We start from the raw sequence: 15,361 nt of genomic DNA on the forward strand, positions 1-15,361 counted from the left end.
GCATTAGAGGTTCCTGGTACAAAAATGGGACTGCAGAGTGAACCACGGCTCTAGCCTAGTGGTTAAAGCCCTCACACTGGTGAGACTGGATAAAAGTTAACAACTCCTATTAGCTGAGTGCACCAGTTAATAGTTTATTCAGCAGTGTTTCATCTTGGGCACTTTCTTTCAAAGGCTGTTGTTTTTACATTCTTCTCTCTGCTGCGCCCTGTTCACTTCAGTGCAGGAGTGGGAGATCTACTCAGCCTAAAATATAGTGGAAGCTGAGGATTTCTTAGACTGATAACTGTGTCCCAGTCTCCTGTCTTCTGGGTGTTTTCTCTCAACATTATGCTTTTGAATGAAAACAGGTGGGTTATTTCCACCACATCACCAAGCCAGATCTTCAAAAGAAAAAGGACTTACAACTGTATTTTGTGAGAGGCTCTGTCCTGCTGGTGTCTCTTAGGGCTATGTGTGCCTATCAGATCAAGTCCCTTCAGAAACTGAACATGCCCCTTATTCTAGTTTGCAGAGTTGTGCTCAGACAGGTTTGGTTCTGGTGCAGTTCTAGATGGGGGCATGGCACAGATCTGCGGGCACTGCTATGTCTAGGTCAACAGAAAAATGCCTGCTGAACAAGTGAGATGCTTCTGCATTATGTTTTTTGATTTGGGGCAGGAAAAGTTGGAGAGGAGACAAAAAGATTTAAACTTCGATCCTCAAGGACTGCCTAAATCCTGATTGTATTTAGGCACGTAATTTTCTTTTTTTCTTTTTGGATCTGTCCTTAAAAAATTCAAAACTTTAACACAGATTTTTCACAAAGTATCATTATTCAAGTTCAGAAAAGAAAAGGTCATAACAGGGATTAGGTGGTACCACTCACAACACTTGTGAAACCAACCCTTACAGTCATGCTGACCATCCTAAAGTCTTCTTTTCCAAAAAACTCCAAAGAATCAACAAATTTAAGGACAGGTCATAAATATATTTTACAAATTCTGTTACTGTGACAATTTAATCAACAGCTGGGTATTAGTGCAAATCTCTAAGACATTCTGATAGCAAAACCATATTTTCACTATTTGTACTGCATATACAATTGCATTTTATTAGGAAAGAGGTAGAGCTTTTATAATAAAGCAGTTAAATATTGTGAGTGGTTTGTCTCTTAAACAGAGTAAAAGTAACACAATGCTTAAGAAGCTGTTGTGACACAGGATTTTTTTGTTTGTATTGCAAATAAGTGATATTTTCAAGAGAGAAGAGGATACCTGTTCTTGCAGCTAAATACTTTGCTGTGACCAATAGTCTTCTCAAGTGCTGTCTTGTTTTGCCTCCCTTATTTTTATGGAGCCAGGAAAATGTATTATTGCAGTTTTGGTTTTCGTTTGGGTACAGTGTCTATAAACATTTTTAATTGTCTTCGGCTATGATATTTTTTCAAAGGATGAAGTTGATGAAAAGGAAACAGAGGTGGATGAAGAAACTGCTGTGATTCCTAGCACTGACAGTACATTAAACCAAATATGGAAAGATTTCCAGGTGACTACATCCAGCTACAGTCAAGAAAAAATGGGGACAAAACCCAATGAAGCTAAAACAAACAGATACTTAACAAGAGAAGAAGAATTGCATGGTAAAGATGATGTTTTCAAAGCAGTTTATTACACTACTTCTCCACCTGTTAGTGCAATTTCTGAAGAAGAAGAAGATCCTTTTTTGGAATCCCGAACAGTTACTGGAATTCCTCCTCAACTCACTGACTCCACCAAAGGTGTAGAAGAAGAATATATATACCTTTCTTCAGGCACTGAACCAACAAGAATAACCACTACTGGCCATAGTGATGAAGATTTCTTATTGTCTCCTTTTAAACCTCATGGGGAATCTGATGACTTTTGGAGTTCAGTTCTTACCACTTCTTCAGCACAGCTGGGTACAGAGGAGACCTCCCAAGAAGACACCCTTCCTTCAGGAAGCCCAGATATAAGCATGCATGTTGTTCTTTCCCAAGGGTCCATTAAGTATGTTTCAGAAGGTGTAGCACCCTCAAGCTCTGATGAGCCTCCAAAGCATACTTCTTCCACTGATGGAAGCTTATGGTTCCGTAATGCTACAGATCCAACAACTCAATCTGTTGATACACCGGATAGCATGCAGTTGCCTCAGACCAGTTACACAGATGCTTATATAGAGGGATTAAAGCCAGCTACAGTGTCCTATTCCAGCAGCCCAGTGGTTTCACAAGACACTTCAGATGCGGATTTAGAGTTGCCACATTATTCTACCTTTGCTTTCTCCTCTGCTGAATTATCACCTCACTCTATCTCTTCAAGCTCTGGAGAATATGGTTCTGCTTCTGCTGCCAGTGAGGTACTCTCTCAGACAACTCAACCAGTCTATAATGGTGAGATACCTCTTCAACCTTCCTACAGTAGTGAAGTGTTTACTCTAGTCACCCCTTTATTGTTTGACTCTCAGACGCTCGACACTACCCCTGCTACATCAGATAGTGATGTGACCTTGCATGCTACACCTGTATTTCCCAGTGTTGATGTGTCATTTGAACCCACCCTGTCTTCCTATGATGATGTACCTTTGCTTACATTTTCCTCTGCTTCCTCCAGTAGTAAAATGTTTCACCGTTTGTATACAGTTTCTCAAATGTTTCCACAAAGTGCTACTCCAGCTGTTGCAAGTGATAAGGTGTCCCTGCATGCTTCTTTGACATTGGCAGAGGGTGATACATTAATACAGCCAAGCCTTGCTCAATATGCTGATGTGGTGTCACATCAGACTACTCATGCTGCTTCAGAGACACCGATATTTGGTCATAATAGAACTCACATATTTTCTCAAGTTGAACCATCCAGCAGTGATTTAAATATGCATGTACTATCTACAGTGTCTGAACTTTCTTATGCTTTGTCTAGTAATGTGGGCTCCCTCCAAAGCTTTACTGTTTCCTATGACTCTGCAGAATTTGTGCATGATTCTGTTGACGTATTTCGTCAAGATCCTTTATTTAGCAGCTATAACAATGTACTGGTGCATAAACCTTCTTCTGTAGTATCACAAGCTGATACTTTGCTGCAGCCTACGCGCTCTCTATCTAGTGATACGGATTGGTCTGAAGCATACTCTGGTAGTGAGTCCCTTTTGCCTGATACAGATACTTTGACGGTACTTAACATTTCTTCCTCTGATTCTGTAGATGAAATTACGTATGAATCATCTGGGTTTAGTGATGTTAATAAGATGCTTCAAAAAGGTGATGTTATATATGGAAATGAGAGAGAACTGCAAATTTCCTCTTCTTTAAGTGAAATGGCTTCCAGTGCTGAAAGTAAAGTGATACCTGAACTTTCTACATCTGTTTCTGATAATGATGTAATTAAGCAGAATACGTCTCTGCAAGAAAGCCCACTTCCTGTTTCTAGCACAAAGGGAATCCTTCCAGTCTCTCTTGCTTTTCCCACTACTAAGATATTTGATCATGATATTAGTAAACTTACAGAAAATCACCTTTCTGTTCAGCCTTTGCATGTTACAACTCCAGCCTTTGATGACACTTTGCTTAAACCTATGCTTAGTGCAAGCTCAGATCAAGCTCTCTCTGCCCCTGCTTATAGCAAAATGTTATCCTCGACTCAGCCGTACTTTTATGAGACCTCAGCTACATTAAATAATGAAGCATTACTACAATCCTCCTTCCAGTCTTCTGGCGATGGCGCTCTGCTTAACACGGCTGCAGTTGGGCGTAGTGATCCAATATTGGCTGAAAGCTCCAGGGTTCATAAAGATAGTTCTACATTTGACCAAATATTGCATCAAATGACACCAGGTTCTGCTACAACTGAAACCGTGCTGCATTCTACATCTGCACCTTCCGTTGCTGATATGTTGTCAAACACTGTTAGTAAGCCCACAGCGTCACTTCAAGGTTTATCTGTTTCTTATGCAAGTGAGGAATACGTTTCATCCACTTTGTTTAATGGTGAAGATGTTCAGCAGGTTATGCCTTCATTGTACAGTAGCGATGTGTCATTCCAGCTGACCAGTTTAGAAAATACCAATGCATTCCCCCCCCAAGCAGCGAATGCCGTAACAACTCCCTTCCTAACAGGTGATACATTACCACATGTAGCTACTCCTGCAGACAGCCATATCTCTTCAAGTGTTTTTGAAAGAAGTGAGGCAGCCAGTGTCTCTTCAAGTTCTACACTTGGTTTTGATCCTCTTCATATGCCTGCAGTTGTTTCTGATTCTGACGTGTCCGTTCATCACACTGTTCCATTACCAAATGTACGTATTTCTGTTACGGCTGTTCCTCCCAAAAGTGAGATCCCTGTAACTTTGAGTAGGTTGCTGGTTCCTTCTAGAGAATCCTCTGGGTTGTTTCCCAGTATCATGTCCAATACAGATTTGTGGCCTTCCGTAGTTGAGGATGACTACGATGAATATGACGATGGCTTCCCTGTAAGTAACTGTATCTCATGCACTTCCCATAGAGAAGCTCAGGATATGGTAGTAGAGGAACAAAATACAAAGGTAAACAATAACAAGGATCAGAATAATCTAATTATAAGCTCACATTCTGAGAAACCTGAAGAAGAAGAGAAGATTTCGACTGCTGCATCAGACAGTCAGACAAACCATGCCACGGACAGACGTAACTATACAGCCGTACCAACTCTGACAGCGAGCGTGATACCTAAGAAGCCCAACGACCCGACAGTTTTGGAGAACCACATTCAGACTGCTAGTGTCCCATTGCAAAACACATCAGAGTCTAAGTCTTGGGCTGTTTTTACAAGTGATGAAGAAAGTGGTTCTGGCCAAGGTACCTCAGATAGCCTTAATGATAATGAAACTTCAACAGATTTCAGTTTTCCTGACCTTAATGAGAGAGACACTGAAGGGGCAGTTGAAGCAGGTAACTCAGAATTAACTCCTGGATCATCACAGTCATCAGCCTCATCTGTTACTAGTGATCACTCATCAGTATTCAACATCTCTGAGTCAGGTTAGTTATGGATAAGTCTAATGAATACCGTCGAAAGCTGTGAGGGGATACTTTTGTGCCGTAGAGAATGAGAAGGTTTACCTACATATAATAAAAGGAGAACATAACAGTACCAGTAGGTGTGATGAAGGAGGCATTGGGGAACAGGGGGTGCATGCTGAGCTGGCTATCCTGTGAATGCTTCTTCTGGCTACTTAAAACTGCACCTGATTTATTCTCTGCTTTTGGATAGATGCGTACTGTCAGCAGAAGTTGGGTGGTGCATAATCCAAAACCAGAATTTGTTTCAGTGTTAATTGTTTAATTTTAGTCTTAAAGATTTAAAAGGGACGTAAGTTCGCTGTGCAAAGACAAGTGCTGCCCTTATGGAAATACACCAGAGGAAACTGTGCTTCTGCCAGAGGAAACATACCTCTGAGATTCTGGTTTTAAACTTACAACAGCACATTTCCTCCTTGTGTTTTGTTTTGTATTTTCTGAGATGTATTGAGCAAGGAAGAAGATGCTTCAGTTTGATTCTGATTCATCTTCACTCATAAAATCATTCATTTTCATTCTTACTCTGTATGCCAGCTTCAGGTTTCAGTGAGATGCAGACCTTTCGTGCCAGATTTCTGTATTTCCAAAATGCTTAGAGCCGTACCCTCCTGCACCGCTTTCTATTTAGTGCTATTTTTCTATGTAGTCCTCTTAAAGTCAGCAAGAATATTCGTGGTCTGTGATTCCAAGGATAAGGTCAGAAGGCAAAACTGAACCTCACATAGATAAAAACCTGATAAATAGAAAGCATTTCCTTTATATTTAAAAAATGCGTTGTGGAAAACCTGAAATATTCAGGTACCTAATCTGCATTGCCTCTTGTTAGAGTATTGAAAATCCAAGAATAAAGTCAGAAAGAATCTATGATGTTTGAAAAAAAACAACCCCAGAACCAACAAACAAGGTTTAATTGGCATTTCAGAAATTTAACTGCCATTAAGTACTCACAGCACCTGTAGAGGGCAGTATTGTTCAACTAAACCCACTAAGGAATGGACTCCACAAAGCATGGGAAGTTTTCGGTCCAGTCCTACAAATAACACAGTTAAATCACATGAGGTCATATTACTCATGAGCAACAGAATACTGGAACGAAAAGGTGGTAAATTGACTCTCTGTGTAGCTGGGGCTAGTAGAATGTGAAAAATAGAAAATAAAAATGAAAAGAAAATAGAAAACATACTGAAATTAGGAGGAGTCCTAACAAGGTAGGCATTATAAAACTGAATCAATAAGTGAGTTAGTTCAGTAGGTAAGTACTTACCACATTGTATAAAATGCATAGCATTTCCTTAAAAAATCAGCAAAAATAACATCAGCATTTCCAAACTTATGTTACTAATGTGAATGAGTGTTACCAGAAGAGATTTATAGTTTTCATAATGGGTGTCATTTGAATTGTTGCTTATAGTAACTCAAAAAGCATTATAAGTTCTGGAGGAGTAGTAGTACAACAGACTTATTTGTCTTCTAGATATTATTGAAAGACACTATACAGTATCATTTCCTGTATGCTATTTTTTCCAATAAATGATGCCAAATATTGTCTTTTAATAAACTGAAAATTCAATGTGAGCATGTCTAACATGGTCTCCTGTAAATCAAATACATCTTTGCTTAATTCAATTACAAAGAAATGAAACAAAAGAAATCAAAACAAAACAAAACCCTCTCAGTGGAGAACTTATTTATACATTACAGTGAATTAATCAGAAATTGATGAAATGTCTTCTAGATGTGACCATTACAGAAAAAAAAATGTCATTTAAACTTTTCCCGGTCTTTGCAGTTGTTGATGCATATTTATGTTTGTTCTGAACTAGGGCTTTCTCTGTAAAACCTCTATGGCTACCTAAACCTTTCAACTTCAGTTGAAAAACTGTAAGAGAAATTAATATAAAGAAATATGCAAAGGATCCAGACACATCAATTATTAGGGAGCAAAGAAATCTACTATAGATGAGACTGCCTTTTCAGCCACTGTCACTGGAGTGATGGCCAAGTAGGCGAGAAACCCTCCATTACAGGAGAAGCCTGCTCTTCATTCCCTGTAGAAGGAATCCTAATAGGATTTGGTCATGCAGTTGGAAGGAACCCTGCCATCACACAGATAAGACTGGGTTTTACGCTATGAATTAGTGCAGAGTTGGATAATCAACCATGAATGCTTCGAAGGGATCGTATTCTGATCTCTCATGCATGCACATAGTTTCTTCTGAAATCAACAGGAAATACTGATTTTAGCATACTCATCAGAAACTCGGGGACAGATTTTTCAGAAGCAACTTGTGCCTGCATTCACTCTGCCCACTGAGCTACAGGATTTGAAGAGTGAGACTTGGGTGTTAGAGTACTTTGAACTAAAACCAAGAAAATGTCTACAAGATTAGAGCCTAGACCTTTTTGCATATAAAGCTGTGAAAGCCCCTAAACCTAAGAAAATGGAAGCAAGCAGAGAGCTGCCTGGAAATCTGTACTGTGTGAAGCTGTTTGTTTCTTGACATCCTATTTAGAACATGTGATTTGTTGACGGGTGGTTTTTTTTCAGACCCAGCCCCATTCCATCCTCCCTTTTGTCTGAAAGCTTTTTATTCATGTAGAATTGGTGCCTTGAAATCCCAATTAAGTGCAGCTGATTTCTAGACAGCAAAATTTTGCGCCCATACAGAACATTCATTGAATTAGGGCTGTTCACAAAAGCAGAAAACATTCTTAGAAAATCTAAGGGTTTAATTCTAACAAGTGCAAAAGTGCTTATTTCTGTATTTTAACTCATATAATGGTCACAGATCACAATAAATGCACAGATTGAAAAAAAATCAGTCATTTTGTGTCAAAGTCACAGTTTTAAAGTGTTTACTTCTTGAGGTATGACCAAACTTAAAAATGCAGAATTGGTCTCATCCAGCATTGTGTTCCCTTATTTAATGAGATTATAAAATATATTGCTTTCATCTTCATACAGATTCCTATGCCCAAATATTTTTGTCACCCAGCATTACAAGGCTGACAGAAATGTGAAATCTAGACAATATCTAAATAATCATTTGATCACCTGTACAGATGGAGGTAGGAAATTTAATTCTGGCTCCAGTGTAGCTGGGGGAGGAAGTACTGCATTTGGATTCAAAGAAAGCAGGATGTATCCATAAGGCGAGTTACAGAATGGACAATGTATTAAAATACAGAAGGCTTAACTGCAATACAGCAAGCACATAGGGACTGCTGTAAGAAAATTTCCCTATTAAACTATTAGCCAGAGAGTCATTTGTATTATATGAGTGACAGTTTAATATCAAAATGTTCTTTACACATTGCAATACTATATATTCAGATTCCTTAATTCAGTTGGCTTTCAGCTAATAAACAGATGAAAATAAAAACTTTCTTCTCCTATATTTTAACAACAATCTGCTATTCTTACAAAGAGAAGGCTCCACTGCTGGAAGGCTGAGTCACATAAGCTTGAACACTTTGCTTTACCCTCTATCTGCTTATTTTCTGTAAGCTGGTTTGCAAATGTATATACTTTCTGCAGTGCATAGTAAAAAATAGAGGTAAGTGGTATTAAGTAGGCTCATTATAAGACACATTCACTCATGCTGTGCATTTGTCAGAATTTAAACATGGACTGTTTCAATTTTCTCTGACTGCAGAGGCAAGTAATAGTAGCCATGAGTCTCGTATCGGTCTAGCTGAGAGTCTGGAATCAGAGAAGAAGACAGTTATACCACTTGTGGTCGTATCAGCCCTGACTTTTATCTGTCTAGTGATTCTTGTGGGTATTCTCATATACTGGAGGTAAGTTGTTTTTTGGTTGATTTGGTTTTTTTTTCAGTTCTAAAGAACTGTGATTTGAAAAATGTGATTGACATTATTGAGCTGGTTTTCAGGAGGGAGAGTGGATCTTGTCTCTCACTGTGTCTTTATATTGCTCCCAGCACTGCAGTGACATAAAGCTGACAAAATAAGGTGGTTTCTGTCCAAAATACTCAACTACAACTCTTTTTGGTTGCAGAGGGTTGAACGATTGCAAGTAATTTATTTCTGTTTTGAGAGATTTTAGTAAACTTACTTGTGATTATGAACACCTAGAAGCCAAGTAGCTTAGAGCACTGGGAAGAACAGGAGGGAAGAAGAAAAATAAATAACATGGTGTGGTTTGTTTCCTATCTTTCTAATCCTTTAACAGTTAAAAAAGGTAGTTGTCAGTTAAGGATGAGAAGCTGTGGTCCTCAACAGGACTATGTGAATAAAGCAATTCATATAGGACTGCAGGAGTGTGCTGTAGCTGACATTGTATGTAAGACAGAAATGGGATAGTATCATAGTATAAATATTTTACAATCATTTACTGAGTAGCTCTTATGACGTTCCGTGATTAAGAACTTGTTCTGCTTCGTGATTCTGCCTATCTCCAAAGCAAAATTTGTTCCCCCAGCCTTTCAAACCATTCAGCTAGTAACTAAGGATGCATTTCATGTGCACACACATACTCAGGCTCCCTCATGGGCCTGTTTCTCTGTGTCTTGATAAATTGATAAGACATTGAGAAAAAAAATTAGGCTAAAGAGCAGTGATAGCTACAAAGAGTCCTGATAACATAATCAGTGAGGACAAAACGATTATAACTATCCCGTGAAATAAAACAGACCAGCTGGCATGGCACAGATTTCTTCCATACAGCTGAAGCCTCTTCCCTCACGGGGAAAATATAGAGTGGCTGCATTCTTGTCACCTACTGGGGATGGTCTCTGCCCTGTGCTAACCCCGAACTGTGTCAAGCGTTGTGTGAAATAATGCAAGTTGGCCTGAGTTAAAAGCATACCAAAAATCTAGGTAGCCGTGTGACAGTCTGTGGCAGCGCTCAAGCCTTTGGCTCTGTTTGTTTGATTCTAGGTAAAGCCAGAGAGTCATCCTAGGGACACGTCTGCTTAAGCTCTCATAGGGCTTTCAAAATACACGCACAACCCCAACCCTTTGTCGAGTGTGCAGGTGGCCAGGGAGGAAACGCAGTGGTCCAGAAGGGGGAAATCAGTTGCAAAAATTCCCTGCCACGGAGTCTCCTGCTGTTTGGTGATTGCCAGGAACCTGATCCTGTTACTGCTTCTGCAGTGCTACCACATAAACTAGCAGCAAGAAACAGGACCTGGCTTTTCCAGGACCTGTATGAACAAGGGAGAAGGCAGACCCAAACATCGCATAGATGATTCTAGAGCCTGTTTCTTTTTCTTTTCCCCTGCTCAATCCTGCTTAACTTAAAATGTATAGAAGTGGTGAAGAACCAGGAACTAGACCCCATACTGCCCTTTCCAAGTTACTGACTACGGTAATCTCTAGGCTATGATGTCAGGGTTGTGCTTACTGACTTTTCTTCTAGTCTCCTGACACTGGTTTTCTATCAGCCTAGCAGGGTATGTCCCACCTGGGGACAGAATACCTCCCATCCCTGAACACACTAGGTATCAAGAAACTGAGTTTTTGCTTCCCTTATTCCAGGCAAGCAAGCGTGCTAGTGAGCCAGACAGCCTTCAGCGTGATTAAACATGCTTTTAAGCAATTAATTTTCTTAAAGATTTCTTCTTCCTTCCAAAGAAGTAGTTCATTGCTGTAAGAATTGCACGACTCAATTCTTAGTTTATATCTATTTGGATAAATATACTCTCCATCACAGGATTTCCAGCTAACCACTTTCATACTGAGGACCTTTTCCTGTCTTTCATGTTACGCAACACAAATGTTCATATTCATCTTCCAAAGGGTTTCATCCCTGGAGCTAAACAGTATTTAAAATCTCTTCAATTTGCCAAGGAACACCATCCATTTTAAGATCCAGACTGTACAGTGCAGTTCTAGTAATCCTACACGTTACAAGCTTGTTTTTGTCGAATAACATTGTGTTCATTTCGTATTTTTTCTCTGGGAATGAACAATTCTGTAACAGAGGTCTTTCGAAATAAAACAAAAATCCCGTTAGCAGTAATATTTTCCTGAACTTGGGTTTAATCTTTTCTGTATTTCTTGTGTACTACAAAATAAAATATGGAGCTCTTTTTTTATTAATCCTCAAGAAAATTTTCTTGGCGTTATGATAACATCAGTAACATGCTTCTTATTTCAGAGGAATGAAACATAAACAGTATGTATTGTAGGTAGGACTTTGTGGCCCTCTTTCAAAGGTGCCAAGACCCTCACCTCTTTTTAAAGCCTGGGAAAAATCAGAACATTGACTTTATGGCTACACTGTTTTCTTTATGCCTGGAAATATTAGTATAAAGTCTATAAGCATTTTTGTTGTTAGATTTAGTTTATTTTGAAATAATTGATGTAACCTGTCAATGTTTATTTTTATAACAGTTTTTTTAATGTGGGCCAATTATTTTCAGTTATTAAAGTTCATAAAAAGTTTAGGTTTCCAATAAGTTATTCTATATTCCTTTGGCAACAATCATAAAAAAAATTTATGGGTCTTTCCTAGCTGGATATTTGAGTGAATAATGCTTTAAGTTTTTTCCACTACTAGCTCCTAATTTGAATATACAAAAGGTGTGTTATTTGGTTTAAAAACCAAATAACTACCAAGAGTGACAAGTTCCAGTTTCTCAAGATTAAAAAAAGGCAAAATTATTTTGTTCTTCACTTGAATGACTTGTATCAGAAAAATAATTCTGTACCATCTGTTGTTTGGGTTTGGGGTTTGGGGCTTTTTTACATGAAATTGTTAATCAGCACTTGAGGAAATTCCCCAATCTCTTCACTGTCTCATTAGGCACAGTTTCAATCTTCCTGTGATGAAATACTCATTTCTCTGACAAGGGTGAAAACTTTTAATGGCAATATTATCTAAAGATTGTCTAATTGCCAGCAGGAAAATACAGTTTTGAACTACTCTAGTTCTGTGTATCAGATCTTTTGTAATTCAAGCAATTTTCAAGCAATGTAATTTTCCTTCCATTTCTTCGGCATGATTAAGATTACAGTGGAATAATCAAGGAGCTTCTTGTGCCTGTTTAATGGCCTTATCATCCAGAGATCTTTTTTTTATATAGCTTTAGAGAGAATTTTCTATCCATATCTAGACCCTGTCCATCTCTCAGTATCTACTTGACTGAGTCCATGCAGCAGAGATGCAACAGGGATATCTGAATCTCCTTGCTCCGTTCTTTTCCCGGACAGCTTCATCATTCCCATTTTGCTGAATTAACCCTATCTGTTAAGGTGACTGAAATTGAAAGTTTCTCTGTGATGACATATAATATACTGGAAATTGCGTATGCATGTGTGCACACTTTTGGAACAGTTCATAGAAGTGATCAGTGAAAATAAACCTGATGAAATGATGTCAAGGAAGAAATGTCAGCCTATTTGTGCAAATCTATTTTTGTAACGGTTGTCAGAAGAAAAGCTTGGAGAATAGTAAAATGGTAGCAGTTGCCAGCGGGCGTTGTGCCATTCAAGACTCTTTTTCAGCAAATATATGTGAATCTCAGACTAGCTCTAATAATGAGAGCAGCAAACTGCTAATGCAGCTCCAGCTACATTTCTATCTACAGACACACTGAATATCAGCTGGCTGTCATGAAGCCTCCTAGAAGTTACATGGCAGCAATACTTCAGAAATGACCAAACCAATGACAGACAACACTCTTGAGTAGTCCTTTAAATTTTAACTTTCCTCTGCCACCCTGTATCTTTGAAACACAGCTGTCAGAGCTGTCAGAGAATGTTCATTCTCTTATTACCCTTTCCGAGGATAGTTAAACTCACACATACAGAGACACACTAAAAACAGATTTAAACTTACAAAGGCCACACTCATCCATCCGTCCATGAGGGAAAATCTTTTCAACTATGTGACATCAAATTATAAATAAAAGAGTTGATAAAATTCTAAAATGAAAATTTCAGCTCACAAACACTTAAAAATTAAATGGAACCATTTAAAAATTGAATAGTTGGAATTACTGGATCCATTAAGGATCCACTGAAAGATCCTTTGGAACCAATGGAGCTGTAGATGATTGGAACCATTTAAAAATAAATTCTAGTAAGTGTTTGAGAATACCTATTGGCAGCTATCCTGTGAGCACAAAAGACTGAAATTCTCAAAGAAGTGATTGTGCCTCTGAGACCATTCTGGGCAAGCACGGGATGTGCAAACCCATCCCGTCACAGATGCCTCTGACTTCCGAGGTTCAGCTCCCTTCCTCAGCCAACCCGAGCAGTGAACACCCTGCCCACGCGCACACTCACTCGCACACACAGTGCCACGCTGTGTTGCCTGCCTCGGTGACAATCCCAGTCAAGCTATGAGCAGTCCCTGCCCCAGGGGAGAAATAGGCAGCACATATCATCAGCCAAGGTCCAGGGGCCCGCCTGCCAGAAAAATTATGTCCTCTGCAGTCTGAGGCATGGTCTCACCCCAAGTAGTTCACATTTAAGTGTTCCTTCAGATCTAGTATCCCTCCTGTTAAACCAAAGAGCTGCCGCTGCACGGCTTCCTGTGCAGATACAGATACTCTAATTAATTAAATGGCTTAACACGCTCTCCATATATAAAGTGTGTGTTCAAAGAAGCGCGGTGTCTAAATCACAAATTACAGTTTTAGGTTGAAGATCTAAATGCTGTGATGAAAGGTGTAAATTAAATAATCAGGTTAACATTGAGTGATGGGACCTTTGTGTGGAAGTTTGAAATAGTCATCACTTTTTTCATTAACAACAAGTGATAATTAATGAGACATGGTTATTAACATTAGGTTTAGTCATGAAGACTTTCACTGCTGATGCAGAAGCAGATGGAGTGCCTATTTATGAGTCTTATTACAGGTTAAGTCAACTGCTATGAATTTGTCTCCCAAATGTGCTAAGGGTGTAATTTATTTTCAGCCACAATTAACTTGTTAAAGATTAAAGATACAGTGGCTCAGTGAGGGATAGTGAATATATGGCATATTATGAGGGCATTTTAAGTACTGCTTTAGATGTGAAAGCCATTATGCTAATTAAATTCTTTTTAGCTCAATCTTTTCTCAAGCAAGGAGGTGACAAAACTCTGTAATGTTAGCCTGTAAACTTTATGTATGATCATTGTTCATAAGCAGTAGGCATTAGGGGGAGGACATTTTTTGGCTTGAGACTTTTAGTGTCAGGTTGGTTGGCAAGTTCAGTTGGTTGGTGCGGTTTTTAATAAACACAGTACATCAGCATTGTCTGCACCCAGCAGGCAGGGCCGGACTCTCCAAAGGCTTTTAGTGATTTGAAGTACTTTGATCCTTGCCTACCTCTCACAGACATTTCGTACACGGTCCTGACACTAACTCTTGAGCATTACGCTAGCATTGAGACAGCCTTTCTCACCTCAGCAGCCGCTAACTCTATGGAGTGCTAACATTAGAGACTCTTTAAAAATTAGAAAGATGTTCCCAAGCACATCCTGAATGTGTTCTTGGTCTGATCCAAAATGGCCATTTCTAAGTAAAACTAAGTACATAATGGATAGTCTTACTCCAAACATGTTGTGCAAAGCCAAAACTCCTCTATGATCATCACAAATATGCTTTTAGAGGATTCTAGCTGGACTCCAAATTTAATTTACATGTTAATCACCAGAACTATTTTGCATGCCACAATTTTCCCTTGTCCGCCTTTCCCTGTGTTTTAAGAGAATCTGCATTGTACACAGAAAATTCCCAACACATTCTGAGAGTATGGGCATGTTTCTCAAAGGCTTAATTCAAATAAGCTTACCAAAGTCCTTATGATCTAAATTAATGGTTCTGGAAAGAATGACAATATCTGCATATTCCTTATCTATTTCTCAAAGTAGCCTCAAAATTTCTTTTTGATTATAACAATTATACGAGGGATTTTATCCATGCAGTGATACAGGAACAGTACAGAAGAATTTAAAACACCAGTGATTACACAAAATAGCAAAAGATTGTACAATAGCTTCAGCCAACAGCTTTGAAGAAGCAGAATCTTGTAAATATAAAATGAGATTCATATTTTCCTGATGCACATATTTCTTTTTAAATTTAATGACTAGTGAATAATATCTCAAATAGATTAAGTGACCCAGAGTAAAGATTGTTATTAGCATGTCTAATCATATGGAGATTTTTTAATTAAGGAGGCTTTGCAATGCTTACAGCAGCAGTTGGTTGTTTAGTCCCTTGAATAGCTTGGACTCTTAACAGATGCTATTCTTATTATCTTCACATCTGGATTACAGCACAGATACAAATAACATTGTGGGTCATAGTTAAGGTTGATTCCATTTGTATTCATCCTTCAATGTTTTTGCAA

General features: G+C 38.7%; 1 protein-coding gene across 5 annotated transcripts in view; it reads left to right on the plus strand.

The window, feature by feature from the left end:
* The window catches only part of PTPRZ1 (protein tyrosine phosphatase receptor type Z1), a 144,927-nt gene that overhangs the window by 104,971 nt on the left and 24,595 nt on the right, over nucleotides 1-15,361 (plus strand). For 3 of the 5 annotated variants that reach the window (XM_075081164.1, XM_075081162.1, XM_075081163.1), the window contains exons 12-13: nucleotides 1,432-5,011; nucleotides 8,707-8,851. In XM_075081164.1, the coding sequence (XP_074937265.1) occupies nucleotides 1,432-5,011; nucleotides 8,707-8,851 (3,725 nt within the window). The remainder of the gene's footprint in view (nucleotides 1-1,431; nucleotides 5,012-8,706; nucleotides 8,852-15,361) is intronic. The other 2 variants (XM_075081165.1, XM_075081166.1) reach the window with 1 other exon arrangement.

Source organism: Phalacrocorax aristotelis, chromosome 1, assembly GCF_949628215.1.
Source record: "Phalacrocorax aristotelis chromosome 1, bGulAri2.1, whole genome shotgun sequence".
NCBI lineage: Eukaryota > Metazoa > Chordata > Aves > Suliformes > Phalacrocoracidae > Phalacrocorax > Phalacrocorax aristotelis.